We start from the raw sequence: 23,103 nt of genomic DNA, 5'->3' as shown, positions 1-23,103 counted from the left end.
GGTCTTCCTTAAGAGTAAAAATGGGAGGCCTTGCCTGGCTTTTAGATGCTTTTCCCCAAAGGATGGTCATTAGTGCTCATTTTCCTAATGCTTGTTTCCAGGCATGTAGCAGACCAATGCACAAATGCTGCATTATAAACCAGTTGTAGTACCCATCCTGCTCTTTTCTTCAGCAGCCCCATGGGCTTTCTAAGTGTTAGGAAAGTGGGCAGACAATAAGCTGGACTTCTTTAAAATTAAATTTAAAAAAAAAAGTTTTAAAAGTTGAGTAACCCATAGTTCTGTATTTATGCTTGACCAGTGAAATGAGCCCATGGGTGGGTGTGACTGTATAACACATGTGGTTATGCTTGCTCAGGTTTGCAATTAGTCTGAAGCAAGAGCAGTTTTTAGCAAAAAGCTGCTAATTCCATGGCAGCAGTGATATGAATTTCAAAATCAGCTGTTTTGGTGCTCACCTGAACATTTGAGAAAGAAGTAGTGTCTTCCTGTAAGCATCATAGTGGAGACGAGTACAACCAGAAGTCTGAGGTGGGCTGTGGAGTTTTGCCTGCTCTGGAGAAGCTGGACATAGATGTTTTAAGATAGGAAGAGTTAATTTTGTTTCCCTGAAGGTCACCTTTAAGGAAAGAATAGAAAATCCATGTGTGTTCACCTAAGTGCATGCATGTTTATACAGGCATATGTATCACATAAATACGCACACGCCATCCCTCACCAGGCTGCTGGGAAATTAAATTGCTTCCTGTTGGGGATCTGGCAAGAGGGATTTCTTTTTTAAGTATGGGCTTGAGGAGATGCCTGGACAAGCTGGGCTAGATAAGTGTGTGTCATGTGGAGAGATCAGCAAGGAAGGAGGTGGGAAAGAATAACAAGGAGATGTAAAAGCCAGCCTGACTGGCGCGGCAGAGGTGATGCCTGTGCTGCAGCTGGAGGAACAGGCAGGCACAGGACAGCCAGACTGAGCTTAACCAGTTGCAGTGAAGATGTGGCATTACAGGGCTGATGTGGGCTGAAGAGCCAAGGCTGCTGGTGGGTTTGCACATCCATGCTGCTCTGGCTCAGACTGCTGCTGCAGACAAGCCAGCTCGGGTGTCTTTCGGTGCCCTCTAATAAAGACAGAGTGAAACAATGAGGTGGTGTTGTTTATATGGACTGGAGATAGCATTCAACACATGACCTTGGTGCTGCAGTAGTGTTGTGAGAGTGCTGGGAGCAATGGTGAGGCTGCACCTCAAATTCTGGGTTCAGTTTTGGGAGCCTCACTGCAGGAAGGACATTGAGGTGCTGAGTGTGTCCAGGGAATGACAGTGGAGCTTGGTAGGGGTCTGGAGCACAAGATGAGGAGCAACTGGGGGTGCTCAGCCTGGAGGAAAGGAGGCTCAGGGGGAAGCTTCTCGCTCTCTACGACTCCCTGAGAGGCAGGCGCAGCCAGGTGGAGGTCGGGCTCTGCTCCCAGGGAACAAGGGACAGGACAAGAGGAAATGGTCTGAAGTTGCACCAGGGAGAGTTTAGGTTGGATATTAGGAACAATTTCTTCACTGAAAGGATGGTCAAGCTGCCTGGAACAGTCTGCCCAGGGCAGTGGTGGAGTCCCCATCCCTGGAGGTATTTGAAAGACATGTAGATGTGTGGCACTTGGGGACATGGTTTAGTGGTGGGCTTGGCCAGAGTTGGGTTAGTGGTTGATGGTCTCTAAAGGCCTTTTCCAACTCAAATGATTCTATGATTTAATGATCTTTACCTTCTAGAAGGAGCCCAGAAGGAGCTTCATGGCAGAGCCCAGGTTGGCTATGCGAAGCAAACTGTCCTCATGTGTCACAAGCCATTTGCTTTCCTGCTCATTTCCATTGAGAAATGAGGGAATTTCTGGTTGTTTTTCTTCTGCTGTGTGCATCTCAAGATGTTAATACCAGTAGTCATTTCAAGCTGGCTGACTGCCAGAAAGTGGAGCATGACAATGCTTATCCTCTTAAACTTAGAGAGGGTTTAAAGGTAGCTTGTAGATAATTAACATCAGACCTGGGAAGGGGCTTGTGGGAAAGAAAGGCATGTACTACCATTAAAAGCCTGACTGGTCTCAGTTGAATTCTATGCCTGTTTTCCAATCTGCTTGTTCCTGCTACTCAGAGAAAAACTGAAACAACAAATACTGAAAGTCCTGAAACAATTGCTAAAAGAAATTTTTGAATTAGACTGCAACAATTTCGGGGTTTATTTTTGTGCCAAATCTCTCTGTGTCCTTCCTCTCACAGTCAAGTGAACACATGTGAAAGCCCTACTCACTGTTGAGCACACAGCTTAAGCGAGTGCCTCCCTATCTGCAGGCTTTTGCAAAAGCCAGAACAAAGCCAAAAAAGAAACCTCAGAGACTAACAGCTGTGCTTAATGAACTGAACTTTATCAAACAGGTTGCTTTTCTGCTCAGCAGAAATTTTATTTACACTTCATCCTTATCAGTTCCTCTACTGCCCAGAGACCTCTGCAGAGGTCTCTGTGCAGGTTCTCTGCATACCTTGGTGCTGCAGTAGTGTTGTGAGAGTGCTGGGAGCAATGGTGCGGCTGGACCTCAAATTCTGGGTTCAGTTTTGGGAGCCTCACTGCAGGAAGGACATTGAGGTGCTGAGTGTGTCCAGGGAATGACAGTGGAGCTTGGTAGGGGTCTGGAGCACAAGATGAGGAGCAACTGGGGGTGCTCAGCCTGGAGGAAAGGAGGCTCAGGGGGAAGCTTCTCGCTCTCTACGACTCCCTGAGAGGCGGGCGCAGCCAGGTGGAGGTCGGGCTCTGCTCCCAGGGAACAAGGGACAGGACAAGAGGAAATGGTCTGAAGTTGCACCAGGGAGAGTTTAGGTTGGATATTAGGAACAATTTCTTCACTGAAAGGATGGTCAAGCTGCCTGGAACAGTCTGCCCAGGGCAGTGGTGGAGTCCCCATCCCTGGAGGTATTTGAAAGACATGTAGATGTGTGGCACTTGGGGACATGGTTTAGTGGTGGGCTTGGCCAGAGTTGGGTTAGTGGTTGATGGTCTCTAAAGGCCTTTTCCAACTCAAATGATTCTATGATTTAATGATCTTTACCTTCTAGAAGGAGCCCAGAAGGAGCTTCATGGCAGAGCCCAGGTTGGCTATGCGAAGCAAACTGTCCTCATGTGTCACAAGCCATTTGCTTTCCTGCTCATTTCCATTGAGAAATGAGGGAATTTCTGGTTGTTTTTCTTCTGCTGTGTGCATCTCAAGATGTTAATACCAGTAGTCATTTCAAGCTGGCTGACTGCCAGAAAGTGGAGCATGACAATGCTTATCCTCTTAAACTTAGAGAGGGTTTAAAGGTAGCTTGTAGATAATTAACATCAGACCTGGGAAGGGGCTTGTGGGAAAGAAAGGCATGTACTACCATTAAAAGCCTGACTGGTCTCAGTTGAATTCTATGCCTGTTTTCCAATCTGCTTGTTCCTGCTACTCAGAGAAAAACTGAAACAACAAATACTGAAAGTCCTGAAACAATTGCTAAAAGAAATTTTTGAACTAGACTGCAACAATTTCGGGGTTTATTTTTGTGCCAAATCTCTCTGTGTCCTTCCTCTCACAGTCAAGTGAACACATGTGAAAGCCCTACTCACTGTTGAGCACACAGCTTAAGCGAGTGCCTCCCTATCTGCAGGCTTTTGCAAAAGCCAGAACAAAGCCAAAAAAGAAACCTCAGAGACTAACAGCTGTGCTTAATGAACTGAACTTTATCAAACAGGTTGCTTTTCTGCTCAGCAGAAATTTTATTTACACTTCATCCTTATCAGTTCCTCTACTGCCCAGAGACCTCTGCAGAGGTCTCTGTGCAGGTTCTCTGCATAGAATCATTTCCTAATCAGAGGAAAGCTGGAACATGAGGGCCCAAAAAGCAGCTGCCATGCAAGTGTATGGCAGGAAATCCCATCCTGGAAAACAGCCCACACTCTCCAGAAATAATGTTGGGATATCCTCGAGACAATGTTGTGGTGAAGCTGCATTCTGATTATGTATGTTGTGTTATGGAGCAGCTTTTCCCAGAGGTCTGAGATGTTTACTAGGGAGTCAGTGATTTTTTGCAGATTCCTCTCGTGCCACTGAGCTCAGAGAGTACTGATGAAGGGCTATCATTCCCTGCTGATTCAGGCTAAGGGTAATTCAGGGAAACCCAATGGGAGTTGCTTAGTGATGAGAACATACTTACTGACGTGCCCAATCCACATATGAACAGGAATTGATTTCACAACTGGGGTCAAAACTTCTGGGAGGAGTGCAGGGCAAGGAGGTACGAACAGATCTTCCTAGTATTGACTTGATTTTCCCTGAAAAAAATCAGCCTTTCCCCCCACACACAGTCTCATGTTTACTTAATCTGTTTTTGTTTGAGAGATAATTGTTTTACTAAGACTTTTCTAAGCCTGGCCAAGGATGTGATTAATGCTGTTCATGTTTGTTGTGGTTGCCTGTGTGTAGGATCGCCTGTTCTTTGTCATGGAGTTTGTCAATGGCGGGGACTTGATGTTCCACATCCAGAAGTCGCGGCGCTTCGACGAAGATCGGGCCCGGTTCTACGCTGCAGAAATTATTTCAGCCCTCATGTTTCTCCATGAAAGAGGCATCATTTACCGGTGAGCTCTGCATTCATTGCTTCCCTTTGTCTGAACCCCACAGCTGAGATGAGAGCTGGAGTTCTCTGCTTGAATAAAGAAGTGTCACTTGCTGCCCGCCAGGAACAAATTGTCAGCTGGGATAACAGTACCTCCACATTCCTTCTGCACATTGGCCAAGGTGCACCACTTTCCAGGAGGGAGTGAGATTTCTGGGCAGGCATTAAATTAAACCTTCCCAGATTTTCTGGGAGGTGAATGTAAGGATCTGTTGCTTTTGCCACAGTGTGCCATGTTATTTCAAGACTAATGCGTACTGGTCACACCAAGGCCTCTGCTTCCCTGTTTAAACCCTATCTATTTCACATACCTATTCAGTGCCACTCATCTCAGCCACTAAAAGTCTTTTCATTCCTGCCATGGTCCTACAGCAGGAGTTTTTCCTTCCTGTCCATGTCTGGCATCTTTGTGTTTGGAACAGGATGGGAGCATCATTGCCTCCATGTGTCAGCCTCCGCTCCAAGTCTCAAGGCTGTTCTCAGGAAGCTGCTTCCCATACATAGTTCTCCTTTGTTATTTGTCATTTTTCTGTACTCACGGGGTCACTTTAGTTATATTTTTTCCTTTCTGTGCTGCTGAACTGCTCCCCTGTCAGCTCAAGCATAAAGGCATAGAGCAGCCAGCATGGATCAGAGCCAGGCTGCTGTGCAGAACCGTCCCTGGCCAGCATGACCATTTGACCAGCATCCTCCCTTATGCCCCAGGGGCACAGCAGGGCCTCTTCTGGGATGGAGGAGGACAGCTGGAGCAGAGAGGTGTCATCACTGCCACAGTCTGGTTGTACAGAAAGGTTTCTTTCTGCCATACTTCGCAGAACACCTCTGGCATCCTTGTGCCCAAAGCACTGGGGAGGAGGAGCAGACAGTTGTTCTCTTTGGAATGCTGTTACCTGGAATCCAGCAGCAAAGCACGCATTTTTGAGCATGATCTGCTGTAGCCCTGCTCAGTCCCACTTGCAGCATGCCAGTACTGCAAAGAATAATGTCAATTCTCTTTTGCTGCTTGGTTACAGTTGTACTGCTGGGATCCAGAGCTGGGTGCAGGATGAGACCAGTCCCAATCCCGTCCAGCTCTGTTAGTGCCATTTCTGTGCGTTGGGTCACACGCTGTCTGATTTGGGACTTTACATAGTTTAAGCCAGGAAGTAGGGCATCCTCCCATGATAGATAAACCCAGGTTTGAACTCACTAAAACCAGAACAGCTGAGGGCTGAAGTGGCCAAAGGGCTGGGGGCTGTGCGAGGGGCACTTTCCTATCTGATGGTGAGATGGTAGGATCAGTCAAGCAAAGGCAGCTTCTCTGTCTCTTCCTACCTTTATCTCCAGTAAGAAACAGATGGTCAGGTGAGGACACAGAATAGTAAAATATTTTTAAGTATGAACTCATGTGAAATATATGGCACAGTGAAATAGAGGAGTGTCATTTTGATATTCTCCATGTCCTGAGAGCCTGAAGATGACTAATGATATACCCTATGTATCAAGCTCCTAAAGCACAGTGATTGTCTGTATGGAATAGCAAATCTCCTTACTCTACAGCTGGATTTCAGTCTAATTCTTCCCTTGTGAATAATGCCAGCCGCTGAGGAAAGACCCTGCCAGATAATTACGCAAATGACATTACCCTTAAAATAGTGACATCCAGTAGTTATTGTCAATCATTCAGCAGCAAAACTGGGTCTGTGCATAATGTAATGCCATGTGCTTACAGCTTGTCCTGTCTGCCCCAGCCTGCTGCCTGTCACAGGGCAGGAGTAACTGATCCCTCTGGGTTTTGGCCCTCTTCGAGTGCTGCTGTATTTCATGATAGAAACTGGAGAAGTAATTGAAAAGCTCCTCGAACAACTGCACAGGCTTTGATCTTGTTAAGAAACTGGTTAAGCTGTGGAGTCAGCTTCAGCTGCATGGGGCAGATCTGCAGGGGGGTGACTTGGTTTCTTGTAATTAGTTGGGATTCTGGAAGATGTAAGAGGAGAGAGCTGTTGGCTGGGGCTGTACTGAGCTGAGGTTGCTTCTGTGGGGTCACAAACACCAGGCTCTGGGAGAGTGTGCAGGATGGAATCACTGCACTTGTGTAAGAGAGTTCGGATCAGATCTTAGGATCAGAATGTGAGTGCTTGCTTAGGAAGCCGGGAGCAGGGGGCAGAGACACCAGAAATAGCCTGACCAGAAAGGGTTTTGCCACAAGCTCTTCAAGGTGTCTCTTCTTTCTGGATTTCAAGGGTGAGTGGAGGAAAAGAGCTCCTAGAATACTCTGCGTCATTTGTTTTTCTTCTGGGCTTGACTTAATAATGCTGTGTTTTTCCTTGCTCCCTTCAAGATTAAGCAGTTCAGGAAAGAATCTGCATTTACCAGTGCAGTGAGTGTTCTCCTGGTAAGTCAAGTTGCATTTGCCACAAGCACTGCCAAAAGCCGAGTTTTCTCTTCTTTGAAATGCCAGAGAGATTTGAGAGACAGCACTGAAAGTTCATCAAGAAGTAGCTGAAACTTGTCATTGTGGCCTGGGAGGATGGTGCTGGTGGCTGCTAAAATCAGGTGTTCACTGATTCCTTTTTCAGCCACACACAAGCAATTTGAAATAGCTGTAGTGCAGTATTTTTGCAATTGCTACTGTAAATCCCTGAGAATGGGGTTCCTGAGGCAGATGATTCATTTTGGTTATAGGTGACTTTTAATGTTAAAACTGGGGTTACAGCTGGATTGGTGCCCTCATGGGATGGTTTTCATGATTCAGCTGGAATTTTCAGTGAGTTTATGCCTCATTTTGAGGAAACTCCTTTTTTGTTACTAAACTGTGGCCAGAATAGGAGTCCCATAAACATACATTGTATGTATTTGGGGCTCTTTAAAGAGAGATTTCAGTTTCAAAAACCTTTATTTTTTTTCTCTTCATTTGCAGCACTACAAAGGAGAGATAACTTTCTGGCCTTATCAAGGAAAGGTCTCTGTCTTGCCCTGAGCTGAGGTTTAGCTGTCAACTTAGCAGCACCTATTTATAGTTGCTTCCTGAAAAAAAAACCCCAGCAAGTACAGTGGGGTTCCTTATCCCATCATACAGGGGGAATGCATCCAGACATGAAAACAATCTCTTTACATGTCACATCACAGTGTATTGTGCACCCCTGACCACAGAGGAGTAGGACAAGGACATACTTGGGATCAGCTTATGCTGGTTGTTGCCAGGAAAACATTAGGTAATAATCGTGGTTATTGTAAATAAAATCTTTGCTCACAGGGTGATATTTGTGCACTGCTGCTTTCACCAGGATTATTTCTGAAGGAAATGACTGTCCTGGGTTCTGTTGCAGATAGGTAGGTTGGTTTGTCATTTTTTCTAATGGCTGTATGTGCTGTTTTTCTTGAGGCAGCTTTTGCAGACTTTCGCTTTACAGTTCAGCAGTTCCCAGGGTAGGGGAAGCATATTTTGGCTTCTGTGCATGCCAGAAACAAAACAAAGCAGTGTATCTGAGCAGAATTAGGCTGCACAGTGGCTTACTCAGTGCGAGGGAGCTGGTCCACTCACAGCCTGCTAAAATGCAGAGGGATAGTGGATGATTATAAGGGTTTATTTCAAAAGCAGGGCATTTTCTTCTGTGTAGCACTACTGTAAAAATGGCTGGTCTGCCCTGCTGCCCTCAAATTCAAACCTTGTTGTAGGCTGATGTACAGCTTTGGGAGTGGATGGATCCACATGCCAAGGTCACCTACTTGTGTATTGAGGGCAAAGGCGAATATTTCCTTAAATTTGGTTGTTGTGGAGTTGGATTTTTTTGGAGGAGGGGGCTTTGAGGTTTACAGTAAGATTACAGTAAGACCTTTCTAAAGGCAACATAAAGCAGTCAGCCCAGCCTAGTGGTATGGCCTTAACTTTTAAGACAAACTTTTCTCTCTCTCTGCAAATGTGTCTCGCTAGTAGGATGCCTGGGCTGAGAGGCTCACTCCTGAGAACACACCTCCACTACCTGCAGAGGTGATACAGCGTGCAGGACACTGATACACAGTGTCAGCTGTGCACCCTGTACTTTAGTGGTTTTGCCAGCCTGAGGTGTGGAGTTGGGCAACAAAGACACCTCCATGCCCCATCTCACTGCTGGCATAGAGGCAGATAAATCCTTAAGGCTACCCATGGTGTAACCAGGACCCAGAGGAGCTGAAAGGCTGGGGAGAAGGACTGGTTACTGGGTATCTGAAGAACCTTGTTTTTATCCTGAGGGCTTGTGCTGATCAGCTCATTCCAGTGCCTTTGTGACTGTATTGATGTTTCTAATGCAGCCGACCCATCTGGAGATGTTGGGGGCCTGCTGGTGCCTTATCACACCTCTGGATGTGGGATGGTGTGCAAAGAATCCCTGTGCTCTGGTGTGTAGGTCCTGTGACTCAGTGGTGTTTAATAGGATGCATGGTCCCTTTGGAAGGCAAAAGATAATTCCACACTTACCCAGATAAAGAACATGGTCTGGCCCTGGGGCTGAACTCCAGCTCTTGGGGAAAATAAGAAGTGCATGTTAACAGGCAGTGTTTACTCCTCTGTGTGTTACCTGAGAGCGTCTCCTTTGTGTGTGGGTTACTCCTTATGACAGGGGAAAACTTCATCCTCTGGGATCTGGACAGATTGCTGGATACTGTCCAGGTCTCTGAAATCATCACCTTTCCTTAGTGGAGGAGACCCATGAGGTCTGCCGAGCTGTGTGTCTCATGGCTATTGGCTTTTATAGGGAATGGCCTCTTTGCAACAGGTTAATTCCCTGCCAATTCAGACAATGAGCCTGTGACACTTGAAGGAAGCTTTACATAAGGCTTTTATGGAGACCAGTTTTGCTGGAAAGACTCCTGCTAACTGAAACAACACTAAGGTTTCTTTCAGCAAAATCAATTAAAAATTATGTGCTGAAAACAGAAGCTGAATGCCTTTCCTAATTACATACAGCCACTGTTAACAGAGCAACTTTTATTAGTGTGCTGTTTGCTTTTTCCATGGGTCAAGACAGTGTAGACACGGGATTCCTCATGTTCACTCTGTTGTTTTTAGTTGTTTTTTTTTTTTCCTGGCAACTGGTGATTTTGTTTATTCTCATCTCATGCCCTTTTTCACATCTTGAGCCAGATCTTGTTTCCCCTGAAGTCAAGGGGCTTTCCTCAGGGAGGTAAATGAGCAGTTGAACTGGATCTGTGACTGATAGCAGCAGTGCTCTGCAGGGCAAACTGGCTGGGTGGGGGACTATCCAGGGATTACTGATGGTTTGCTTAGGTGCTGTGCATAGGTTTGTTTTCTTGGCAAATAAAGATAAGCCTTTGGTTCAATGAGGTGTTTTTAAGCTTTTCTGAAAGAGAAAGACCTTATAGCAGCCTGGACACCTGATAGCAGCCTTCTAATATCTAAGAGGGGTCTACAAGAAGGCTGGAGAGATACTCTTTGCAAGCGTATGCAGTGATAAGATGTGGGGGAATGGCCTTAAGCTGAAGAAGGGTAGGTTTAGATTGGATATTAGGAAGAAATTCTTTACTGTGAGGGTGCTGAGGCCCTGGCACAGGTTGCCCAGAAGCTGGGGATGCCCTATTCCTGGAAGTGTTCAAGGCCAGGTTGGACAGGGAGGGTGTCCTGCCTGTGGCAGTGGGGGTTGGAATGAGATTATCTTTAAGGTCCCTTCCAACCCAACTGTTTTTGCTTGAATGTGCTACAGTTTTATCTTTAAGGTCCCTTCCAACCCAACTGTTTTATTGTTCAGTGAAAGTTTTTGCTTGAATGTGCTACAGTCTTAGATTGGATATTGGGAAGAAGTTCTTTACTGTGAGGGTGCTGAGGCCCTGGCACAGGTTGCCCAGAAGCTGGGGGTTGGAATGAGATGGAAGTGTTCAAGGCCAGGTTGGACAGGGAGGGTGTCCTGCCTGTGGCAGTGGGGGTTGGAATGAGATTATCTTTAAGGTCCCTTCCAACCCAACTGTTTTATTGTTCAGTGAAAGTTTTTGCTTGAATGTGCTACAGTCGATGCCTCTATAGGTAATCTTTGCTGATTTGATGTATTTTATGCCTCTCTTCCCCATGGATTCGGCTTTGTGGGCAGAATTGTTTGCATCTGAGGAAAGGGTGGGAAACAACTCAGCTAGTGCCAAAATGGGTGTGAGTCTCCATAACCTCAGCTGTGGGATCTGCTTGCTGTCACTTCAAGAACTCTGTTTGGGAGAGTTCCGAGGCTCAGTGCTGTGTGGGATTGGGGCCCTGAAGACCAGAGAGGATATATGTAAGCAGAGCAAAATGAAGGATATGCTGTGTTCTGAGAGCAGCAGAAGGGATGAAATATAAGCTGATTATCTGGTGAATGAGTGAAGCAAATCAGCTAAAAGCTGCAAACTGGCACAGAACAGCATACCAGCAGTCCCATCCCTACAACAACTGCTTAGTGCAGAAGAGGAATTTTCATGCTGGAGTCTCTGGAAATGCTTCATTCAGCTTTAGAAAACATGAAGGGATGGCTCTGAGGGTCAGGAGTGTGGTGATGTCTGTGGCTATCTTATCTGCTAGTCAACAGCTCATGTAGACTGATTTTCCCTTCTAGACAGTGCATCTTCGACATAGTTTTCCACTCAGATGTGGTTGTTGCATGCTTGTGAGATGGGCTCTTTGACAGCCTCTGGCATGCAGTGCTTAAAGGGTTGTTTCTCTGCACTTGATCAAATGGAAAGTGCAGAGAGAGAAAAACCCCAGCCTCTCACGTTTCCGTGTCATGTTTAATCAGTCAGAGTGCAGGACAGTTTAGTCCTGATTTACAGTTATGCTTACGAAGAGCAGTCCTGTTTTGAGATCCACATATCAGATCTCTGTGCCCCATTGACTCCACTGTATATCGTCTGTGAACTTTGGTGGAACTTTCCACATGACTAAGGACTACTGAATAGCCTACAGAAGTTGTTGGCTCTGCCAGTGTCTACTTTTCCTTTATGGTTATTTAAAGGGATTGATTTGAAACCTGCAAACCCTGCACATAATGAGTTTGTATAAATCATTAAAAAACCCAGCTCCAAGGGGCCTCAAGAGTTTGTGTAGTTCATCCACCTGCCCCAAGGCTGGAGAACCTTTACCTGAACACAAGTCTCTCATACTTTCCCTCTTTTTTGGTGTAGCTGCTACATTTGCATATAAAAACTTGTGAACTCTTAAAGGCACAGACTCATTTAGTGAATGCTTACAATGAGAGCTCAGTGTTGTTTGAGAATTCTGGTGCTGGTGGAATAAAAATAAGTAGTACTGCTCATCTGTGGAGGGGATAAGTGATTAGATGTGAGTTGTGTTCTGGCATTCCTTTTGTGACTAATACTTCCCCATGGAGGCATTTCACAATTAAAGAGCATGTAGATACAATTAAGAAATGGCTATGTGTAACAATTACAGACAAGTTCGTAAAGAAAGGAGACTTAGAAACCAGAATTAGGCTCAATCTTTAAGTCCCAGAGCACCTGGGAATATTTAGATTAGAATTTTTGAAACTAAGAAACTTTTCTACAAAAATACTGGTTTTTCTGTCTTTCCTGCTCTCTTCATTGTATTTTAAAGGCATAAAGGTCATCAGAAGGAGAAAACATAAAAACTGAAATATATTTTATGTTACTTAAAATTTATTTTTAAAAACCGCCCCTAAATATTACTGCTATGTTTTTAGCCAGAAGTGCTCATCTGACTTTTAACATGTTCCCTGTTGCCAAGGGCATTCAGGTCTATGATTTCACGAATATTGAAAACATTTGCTCTGAGATCTCTAAAATTGCCCAGCATTAATCCAGTAATTTTATTGATCTTTTTACCCATCTCAAAATAAGGAAGCTTTCAGTGTCACTCTCAGAGAACATGAGCCCTTCGTTGGCATTAGGGAGGCTGATATATATAGCTGGGGAAAAGGTCTCTCTGTCAACCTTAATAAATGTTTTCTACAACTTTTTGGAAGAAGGATTATGCTGACAAAATGCTGTTGCATCTGCTCCTCTGACTTGCTGAAATGGAAGATTTCTTGCATCACAATGTGTTGCAGTGAGTGAAGTTGCTGTATTTGTAAGGGACACAGTGAGACGCTCAGTGTTGAAATATTTGGCCCGCAGCGACAGCTGTAGTTATCCAGGGAGACTTTGGCTTACTCTTTTAGCAGGTTTTCTTTACTCTGTAGCAAGATTGGCACCTGCTATTTCCTTGGTCAGTAATCCCAGTGTTTAGATCTTGTTCTTTATGCCAGGGACCAGGTGGGTTACTCTGCTTTTATGCAGGCAGAGGAATTTTGTAAAGCCACCCAGCAACTTTTGGTATCAGTGGTGCACCACTGTCACACCTTGTCTGTGGATTCCTGTTCAGAGCTGTCTGTGATGATACAGATATAAGCTAAAAATAACAACACAGTGGAAAATTTCAACTATTACAGGGTAGTGCTGCAGTAATAACTGTTTTACAATTCAGAATTTCTATGAGAGAGAATTCCCTCTTCTGCTAGTGGTAGCCTGGGCAGGATCGTGGGCACAGCTTTGTTTCTGCCCTCTGCATGCCAGCTGAACTGGTGCTGGGGCTTGTCCTTAGCTGCTGGTGCAGGCCAGGATGCAGTTTGTGGGGCCTATTCCCATGGAGCAAGGGAAAAGCATTGCTCATCATTTGGCCTCTGAGTCACAGCACCTTTGCTGTTAATAGGATGGAGAACCTCCCCTTTTATGAGGCTGTGCCTAAGGGCACAATTTAATCTTGGAATTGTATTACCTGGTTATTGTTCCACTGAAGCAGTGGCAGTATTCCAGCTGACAACAATGGAAAGGGGAGCAAGCCTTCAAGTCTCAACCGTGTACAAATGTGATATATTCAAAACCACAGAGATCCTCCGCGCTCTGAGCTGATTTTTTCTGAATCAATTAAAGTTTCACAAGCACGATTTATTATTAACATCCAGAGCCGCTTTCACAAATCTCTCGGCAGTGTGGTAGGGGAGTGCTCATGAATCAAGAAAATTACTTCCAAGTAGGAGAGGTTATTTACTAGCTAAATCCCTGATCCAGGCATACTGCCATGGCTAAGTCTACCCAATAGGATGTGTGTCTCCACATCTGAAGCGTTTCTGATCTGAAGCATTTTTGTCATGGTGCCTGGCCGGAGTGGGTCATGCCACCTTTGGTGGTTGTGCTGGAAAAGGAAGGGGGGTGGAGGAGGGGTTAAATTGGGAAAAGCAGGGTTAGCTGCACAAGGTAGCAGGGGGAAATTAAGCCATGTGCAAACCTGTGTGGTAGCAGGGGCAGTAGGAGGTGTTCCCTTCAGACTCTCCAAGGACATTCCACTCAGCCAGCATGGGCTGTTGAAGCGAGGCTGCAGCGTGTCTCAGTGTCCAGACTCCGTGGCACTTGGGCTAAGAGTCTGAGCTGCTGTGTGACATTTAGCAAGCAGGCTTTGGGTTTTCTCCTCCCTTCTCTGGATCTTGTTACGTTCCTTTTGGCATTTACCTGGGCATGAAAATGAAGCAGGGTCCCATGTCCTTGTTGACTCATGTCTAAAAGCTGAATTAGTGTGCTTTGTATTTCTGTTTGTCAGTATCTCTCAACCATAAGTTGAGGAATTGTATACTTACCTGTGCTTTGGGGATTTTGACACAATCTTACCAACTTAATGTAATCTTTGACATTTCCTGCACCTTCTCTTTTTTTTTTTTTCTTTTACTTGATAACTATTCTTCCTAGCTGGAGCTCCCCATTCCAGTATTATTCATATCATTTCTCATATATTTTGAGCAGTAGCTTGAAACTTTGTGCCCAAACAGCAGCTTTACAGCCAGAATTCCTACCTTCAGACTGTTGAGCACAGAGGGAGAAAAAACCTTGGCAGCTGACTCCTGCTTCTTGCTGCTCTGCCCAGCTGAGATAAGTGAGAAAGCCAAGGAGAAGCTGTAACTCCTGCCAGCTGGCCAAGCTCCCAAAGTAATAGTCCACCCACTGGGAAGGTCAGAAGGCAGCACTGCCTGGCCACTCCACCCTTGCAGCAGCACAGAGTGTGGAGACAGAGCTGGTCCTGCCATTCTTGCTCCTGCTGGGGTCTCTTTGGGGGCAGGGCCAACCCCCATGGCAGGGTGACAGCTCTCGTTGTCCTTTGTGCTGCTTGAGATGCAGCAAGCCAGGGAAGACTGAGGCAGTCAGCTCATGCCTCACACTACAGAGTTAATTTTGAAGTTGGGGTGGCTGATGGATGGCAGGTGATCTGCTGGTGGTAGGTTTGAGATAGGACTGGTGTAACTCCTTCCTGAATTCATGTTTTTCTCCCATATCCTTACACAAAGAGAAAATGCCCAAATAAGCCTTTGTGGCACCATATCTGTTAAATAAATAGCTTTTATCAGTGACTGAGCCACTTGAAACATAGTTCCCTGTCTGCTTTCAAAAAAGGCAGTACTAAACTGTGCTGCTTCTTGGAACTCATGAGCTTTTGGAAATGAGCCAGAGCAAAGGGAGAGCAGCTTTCAAACCCCTAAAGCCACAAGTCATCTGTGGCTTGAGTGGGCTGAAGTTGGATTCATGAGTGGAAAGTCTCTATGTCACAGATCCCCCTACACTCTTTTGATCTTGTGAAATTGCCCTACTCACTCAAATTGGTGACTGCCCTGACAGGGATAGCCCCGGGGAAAGACAGCTATTTGGTGTGATAAAATGAATGGGAAACTATCTTGCAGCCTGCTCTATTTACTGCCCGTCATCATCTCCACTCAGAGCTGCCTTGGAGTCCTTCAGGACTGACATTTTTCCCAGGCCACAGGCCAGTCAGCAGAAGTTCCTACCAGAGCTGTTGGATGCTGCTCCCCAGCATCAGCCAGTGGCATCTCTGGATCCCTGCTGGCCAGGAAGCAAGGCAGCAAATGCCAAATATTGCCAGTAAGCTGACATTGGAATGGGGACACGTGGAAAAGAGGGGATAGTCTTTGGAGGCCTGGTTATTGCCTCTGCATGAGTTACATGTGGTATGGAGTATTGGCTATCTCACGTTCTGTTATGTCCAGGACAGGTTAATTGAAGTCACTGTTTGACTGCCTGAGAGCCTTCCCTACTTTCTCTTCACTTTCTTACAACCAGGTTCATGCTGAAATTCTCCATCTCTTCTCCAGGGAAGCTCCTAATATTTCCAAGTCTTTGCTCTGCCTGTGTCTTCCTTGGGACCTTGCTGTGCTTTGGAGTAGTTCAGGTTGTTCTCCTGTTCCCTGGGGGACGCAGTTAAAAGACAGCTGTCCTTCAGTAGAGTTGGGTTGTAGAAATAAGCACATCATTGCCATAAGATCTCTATTTCTCTGAAGCCCACAGTGAGTATGTAAGGGTGTGTGGAGCCTCTGGATGTAGCACAGGCACTGCTTGCTCCCAGGCTTTCTTTGGGCTGTGCTGGCACAGCCATGCACAGCACTGGCCAAGTCAGTGTCTGTCCCAGCGCTGTTATGTAAGGAGGAATTTCAACATTAATTACCTGTCTTGGCTTTGGGTTTCATTCTGTCTCTCCAAACACCAGAATGAGTCTCAGAAGGTTCCATGTGGCTTCTGCAAACAAAACAAACAAACTTTATTTTACAGGCTCTGGGCTCTGCTGCTTTCTGCCAGGAGCATCCGCTCTTCTGGGACGTTTTCCCTTTGTTTCCCTGCCGCTGAGGAGGGACAGCAGGTTTTCTGGAGATGCTGCTGAGCATAGCTAACATGCTCAAGTATTTGAGCTGCAGGGAGGCTGGCACTTCCAGTCAGGCCGATTAAAAGAGAAAAATTAACATTTCCTTTTCTCTCAGCCACCTTCCTCGCTTCTGAAGGGCTGGGGGAGGGAGGGATGCCACCAGGGCTGTAGAGGCTGGCTGGGACAGAAGTGTGTGCTGGGCCAGAGGTATCTGTGTGGATCATGTTCTCCCTAATGGCTTTCCTCCCCCCCATCTGAAGTCATTAATGCTTGTTAAGCCAGGATGGAAACAAACCCAAACAACAACAGTCTACAAAATAATTCCGTCACTCCAGACTGGTTCTTTTTATTTCTCCAGTGAAGCAATTAGTCTCCTGTGATCCCATTTTTAGCCAGACTGGAAACAACCAGCCGGACAATAGTGAATTCCTCTCCTGGCAGAGCAGTCATTGGATCTGCTCCCTGATGGGAAAGGTGAGGTGAGTTCCCTTGCCTGTCTCTAGGGGAAGAATCTCCCTGCAGAAATTCCTGTGGGCCTTGCTGAAAGCCCTATTTTTGTGCAGCCTCTCCCAGTGAGTCACAGCCTCTGGCTCTCTGGCTACTCTGAGAGCTCTCAGTACCATGGGTTTTCTCCCAGCCCACTGCAGGGTTAACCCCTCTGTGGTTTTGCTCTCATGCGTGTACAGCCCATCCCACTCGCTGGCTGATGATGCTGACTGTGGGTGCCAGAAAGTCATGAAGTAACTTGTGGTTTATACCAACAACAGGCTGATGTAGGACTCGTGTGGAGGTGGGGTGAGACTTTTCCAGTCTCGCTCATCTGAGTGGTACTTGATCCTAGGAAAGGCTCAGCCCATGTTAGGGGACAGTGCTGTGGAGCAGCAGAGTGTGACACAAGCAGGGTCTGGCAAAATTTGGGGTGTGTGATAGGAAGGAGAGGGGCCGGCTGAAGTCACTGAGACTGCCACCTGAACAGGCTGTGCAGAGAAGTTGTGGATGCCCCATCCCTGGAAGTGTTCAGGGCCAGGCTGTGTGGGGCTTGGAGCAATCTGCTCTAGGGGAAGGTGTCCCTGCCCATGGCAGGGGGGTTGGAACGAGATAATCTTTAGGGTCCCTCCCAACCCCAGCCATTCCGTGATTTCTCTTCTATGATTCTCTGAAGTCCTGTGTAGCACCACACAGAGCTGTGGGGGCAGCTTGGCCAGAGCCACCCGGGAAATGTCTCAGTTCCTGTAACTGCTTGAGTAACATGAGTAAGGTGAAGTGCTGTCCTCTGCCCAGGGCAGAGCCTGCAGCTGTGCCACACACAGGGCCTTTCTCTTGTGTTTGAGGATTTTTTAGGGTGTGGGGAAGCACTGGGTTCCACCTCCATCACTGCAGCTCCCTGCAGGGCACCGCCTGCCAGGCATGCAGCACCTTCACTGCCCTGAAAAATGCGGATGATGGGACAGGGTATGAAAAGGCAAGTACAGCTGGAGAGCACTGTGTCCATGCTGCTGGAGGAGGAGGCTTAAATCACCAGAAAAAGGGATCTTGCTGTCTAGGTTCTAAAAAGCAGCCCTGATGCCACCTTAGCAGCTGGACAGTGCTAAACCCAGACACTTCCCTTTCAAGATGCAGGAAGGCTCTAAGCCCAAATCCATGTTTTACCTCATACACATGAGGTAAAAGCCACAGGGTTTCTAGTCAGATGCCAGGAAAAGCTGCAGCTGCCCAGAAAAGGGCAGCTGAGGACAGAGGGGAGCTCTGCTCACTCGGCTGCTGGGATTAAGAGCAGTTCACCACGTGTTTGAGTCATGTGTCACCAACGCCACAGCTCTGACTCCTGTGGTATGAAGGTGCCATGTGGGCATCGGAGCCGGTGGGCTGTGGAGTGCTTCTCCTTGAGATGGAAAGCCAGGGTGGAGAAACACTTGGCAAAGAAGTCTGCCAGGCAGGCTCATCTGGGGATGCACAGGAAAAGTGTTTCTGCCTGATCCCTGCAGCTTGGATCAGCTCTGGGGCAGAGCCTGCTGCATCCGAGCATCACCCTGGGTGTTGGCTGCTCCCGCTCCGTGCCTGGGCAGAGCCGCCGTGGTTGCTGTGGAGGGATGAGAGGCTGTTGATAAACATTGTCATCTTGTTGGGTGTTCTCTGTTTTGAGTCATTCCAGCCATGCTGATGGTTGCTGGTGGTGCCAGGAGTGCCAGCAAGTGCTTGATGCCCAAGGGTTGAGTTCCAGGTGGTTGTGGAGATGCAGGCATGTGCAAGGGAAACTCAGGGATTCAAAACTTGCAGCACGAAATTAAGGGATTGGCTGGAGAGGAATCAGGATGGGTTTGCGTTTTTATCACTGTGGTGCTTCCCAAGTCACCACAGGGACAATGGGAGGTGGGAAGTGAAAGTAACCCAGTGTTTAAAAGCTGATTCCAAATGCCCTTGGACGTAACCTTCATGAGAAAGTGGCTGCTGTGTTATGGTGTGATTGGTTGCTTTCCTGTTAACAGTGCAGGACAAAGTACACTGCAGCACCCACACCACCACCCCCCACTCAGTGTTCTGTGCTCTCACAGCCACGAGATCATTTCAGGTACTGTGAAATCATTCCTCTTGCAAAACCATGAAAAAGTTTGCAAACCATTTGTGAAGTAAAGTATTGTGGAGTCTGCTTGAGAACAGAGATGGAGGACAGATAAACCACTTACAAATTATGTCCCCAAAGTGCAGAGAGGACATGGGTCATCTATTGCTCCATGTCTGCAAATCCATCTAGAAAAGTTCCAGGGGTTCATTAGCTTTAATGTGCCTATTGTGGGTGATACATTTCAGCATGTTGGTATTAAAATAATGCCCTTTTTATTACTTCTTCTCAGGACAGTACAGTCATTCTGCTTTCTCTGAGCCTCCATGGTCTTCCATTAGTCCTCAATCAATTATTTATTCATGGGAGAGTATCTGAAAGCTGCAGTCCAGTCTGAGAGCAGCAGCACTTGACTGCGGAGATGAGTTTGAAGTACTTGATGGCTGAACCCACTGGAATGGTCAATAACATTAAGAACTGCTTTCCTGCCACAGAACAAAAATATAGTCTTGTAGATGGAGAGTGCTAAACTTTGATGAGGACATGAGCTAAAAACCAATGCGCTTTAGATGTCACCTGGGTATAGCTTTAGTGAGCACAGACAAGGAGTTTTTTGAAAATCATCTTGCCTTCAAGTTGAATAACTTTTATATTGTGATAGAAAATGTGTATTGTTGTGCAGTTCTGGCCTGTGTTGTAAACATGGGAGGTCTAGGTAAAAAATCTGTAATTCTGAGTTTTGACCTGATGTGGTGTCTCAGCAAGAGGCACCAAGATTTTTGCCTGATGTTTCTTTTCTCCCTAGACTAGAAATAAGTTTCAGTGGGGATTTGTGGTGTCTTCTTCCTGACTCAAAGGGATTTATAAGCAAGACATATAGTTGGAGCCTGTGTAAGCAAGAGGGACCTGACAGCTTCAGATCTTCCACAGCTAGAATAGTAAAATCTGAATATGACAAGGGGCATAATTCCAGAAAGACACACAGTACTCTGGGTATCCTTCTCCATGGTCATATGTTGCAGAGGCCAAAGGGGCTTGCTGGGACTTGACGTATCAAAGTGCTAAAAATTCAAGGGCTAAGCAGTGTAAAGACAGACTTTCCCCATTCATGTGCCATTTGTATTTTTTTTTTTCTTGATGGGGTCAGTGTTCCTGTATAGCAGGAAGGGGGGAGTTGGCAGCTCCTTGTGCCTGGTAGCCATGTCAGGGGACCATCACTTGACCCCTGCTCTGAGTTACTTCTGCTTTGCTTTCAATCAGACAGCCACCTAAGGCACCTAATTTGAGAACTTTGGTAGCTTGGTCAGCTAGTGAGTCAAATTTAGAGGGGCTGAAGTGGCTTGGGAAAGCATCTGTTCCCCTGTGCCCGCTGAAGAGGGAGCCCAGACCAGTGAGACTTGTGGGTTAAGTATTTGATGTGAAGTGGGGACAACACCATCCAGCATTGTTCATGGGCAGTTTGGGGGTCTGCTTGATGCTGTGTGGCATTTGGGGTGACAGGGGATCTAGTCTGTCCCTGCTGGCCTGGCACAAAGGTCAGTGTCACTGGTTCCTGCACACAGGCAGCCTGGGAGGAGTCGGAGTGGGGCTGCAGAGAGCTCAGCATGCCCAGCCAGGAATTCCACCTGGCTCTGCCCTGCTTATCCAGGATCCTTTGGCTTCACACAGCTCTGGGTGAATCACCTGTAATGAGTGAATAACAACAGTAATTCACATGAAGCGAGAATCTAAATCTTGGGATAATGACCCATCTGCTAGGCTCCTGCAAAAGCCTCTTCCATTTTATATTTAAGTGATTGGTGTGGCCAAAAGCAGGGAGATCAGAGCAGTCAGAAAAGCACTGTGTTTGCCCAAACACTGGAGTTCCTGTTCCCTGGAGTTTTAGAAAAAAAAGAGCCAATTATATCAGTGATGGTGTCAGTTTGTTTTTTTAAGAAACAGCTCTCAAGACAGCATTTCCTAGGAAATTCATTTAAACTTTGTTCCAAGGGGAACCAGGCAGAACCCCCTCCTGTGCAGCAGTGGGATGGCTGTGTGCTTTGTGCCCACAATGTGTCACTAGCAAGGAGACTGTTCATTTGCTCTGTGCATAAAAATTCAGTGCAGATGGTGAGATTTTAAAAAGCATCCACAGCGGGCCAGCACGGATGCTCCCTCAAAAGTTAGTAGTAGGTTTGGCAGTGGAAATCTACAGGCCAAAGCAAGGTGCTTTTAAAAAAGCCTGTCTAAAAATACAGTACTTCTGCCTTCAGCTTTGTTTATTCCATTGTAGAAAGGAGATTAGCACCTATAGCCTTAGCTTTATTAATCTGGATCTGTAATTCAGAGCCTTAATAAGGTTAAGTAATTTTTTTTTCTCAGGGCCTAATTCAAAATCGAGTGAACTTTACAGGATTTTTTTTCCCACTGATTTCCCTGGATTCAGAGTCAGGCTCAGCAAACCTTACCTGTGTCAGATGAATGTGGAGAGCAGATTTCCTGGTTCCAGGCAGGAATGTCCTTGCCACAGAGCCCTGCTGGCATTGCCAGTACCAGCACAGGTTGGTTTTCTGCCCAAGCCGGTGCCAGAGGCAGTCTGCACACATCATCCTGATGGACAGGGACACCTTTATTTTCTTTGATATTTCTGGGAGTGAAATACACCTCCTAGGACTGGAGTGTGGGGAGGGTGGATTCCATGTCAGCTGTGGGATGAGCAGGAGAGTTGCTTTGGTGTGGGCTACTGTGTCATTCCCCCAGGGCAGGCTTAGTGGCACACAGCGGTGAAATGGGCACCTGTAACTGTGTGCCAGTGGAAGGAGGAGCCTTTTCAGCAGCACAGGCCAACCCTGATCCTACCAGGACAGCTTGGAGCTGGGACAGGGCCTTCAGCAGCCCTGTGGTGGGCTGTGGGCAGCTGGTGATGACTAATCCTGGATAACTCTTACTCCATCTTACAGTGTTGAGACCGTGCTGTGCTGCGGGCACAAACCTGATTTAATTTTAATTTCCATATCAGGCTTTGAATCAACATTGATCTATTTTTGTCAAAGTGACACAACAAGCTTGTGCTTTTTAACCTCTCCTGGCTCCATCAGTCACCTGATTCTTGTTCCTGCATTTGGGTCTTGAGTCTGTTGTGTGCCTCCTCTGAAGACTTCAGGCAATGAGATGCACAAAAAGAAGCATTGTGGTTGGTTTTTTTTTTGTTTTTTTTTTTTTTCCTTTTTCCCTCTTTTTCTGGCAACGGTAAAATAGGAGCTCTGTTGGGAGCAACTCAGCAAGTAATGTTTCAGGGCCAGCAAATTCCAGTGTTGCTGCCCAGTGGGACTGAGGAGCAGGACCAGGCTGGCAGCTCATCCGGAGGGGAACGTGTGGCGTGCATACCAAAAGCTGGACACGAAGCCTTTTTCTGTTCACCTCTCCTCTTTCTGCAGTAAATGGGAGGACATTTGCTCTGGGATTCAGGGAAATACCTCAGGTGTAGCTCCTCTTTCCTGATTAGAGTCCCACATAAAAGTGCAGCAAATAATACATAGATTATATATAAGTATCTATAAAAAATGCAAGCACACCAATTTGGATGTGTAAGTACATTATAGGGATTGTGCCATCTTTGGGATTACTCCAGTGTGGCAACCTCCAGCGCGTCTGTGTTTCACCAGTAATGGCTCTGGCTCGTGGCTGCCCCATTTCACAAGAGTGTCTTTTTGCCCTTGTAAAGCTGCCTTTGGACACTGTCATCAGCCCCCTTACAGCTGCTGTGGGTGTAGTAAAGGGGAAGCTTGTAGGTGTGCCCGACCCCAGAGGGACTCAGGGCACCCATGAGGTCCCGCTGGGTCTGTACCACCAACGTGGAGGAAGCTCTGTGATTATCTCTCGTGGTATGCCCTGGGATTTTAGTCTCTGCCTTTATACTTGAGCCTACCACTCTTGTTTTAACTGGAGGATGAATCACGCCTGCTCATCTCAGCAGCAATGAAATCCTGTGAGTAATTGTGTTCAGCTTCCACAGGAGCCCTTCTGAAGTGCCCAGAGGGGAGGGGAGGTGGGAATGCTGGTGCTTCAAACCACCGGAGAGGTCTTGGATGCTGGGTAATGCCATGTCCTGTGCTGTAAGAGAAGTCAGTGCCTTGGGCACTGCTTTGTCTTCGGAGCAGCAGCCTGGAGTTTACCAGGAGAGGGCCAGTGCCCTGATGTGGGCTGGGCAACTGCTTCCAGGGAGCCCTTGCTGGCAGGAAGGG

At 46.7% G+C, this 23,103-nt stretch overlaps 1 protein-coding gene across 1 annotated transcript in view; it reads left to right on the top strand.

The window, feature by feature from the left end:
• Nucleotides 1-23,103, top strand: part of PRKCH (protein kinase C eta) — a gene marked incomplete at its 5' end in the record, with an annotated part of 115,743 nt that overhangs the window by 65,447 nt on the left and 27,193 nt on the right. The window contains one exon of the mRNA XM_017738792.1: nucleotides 4,478-4,632. Coding sequence (XP_017594281.1) covers nucleotides 4,478-4,632 — 155 coding nt within the window. The remainder of the gene's footprint in view (nucleotides 1-4,477; nucleotides 4,633-23,103) is intronic.

Source organism: Corvus brachyrhynchos, unplaced genomic scaffold, assembly GCF_000691975.1.
Source record: "Corvus brachyrhynchos isolate BGI_N302 unplaced genomic scaffold, ASM69197v1 scaffold245, whole genome shotgun sequence".
In the NCBI taxonomy this organism is placed as follows: domain Eukaryota; kingdom Metazoa; phylum Chordata; class Aves; order Passeriformes; family Corvidae; genus Corvus; species Corvus brachyrhynchos.
This window is presented reverse-complemented; position numbering and strand designations above follow the sequence as displayed.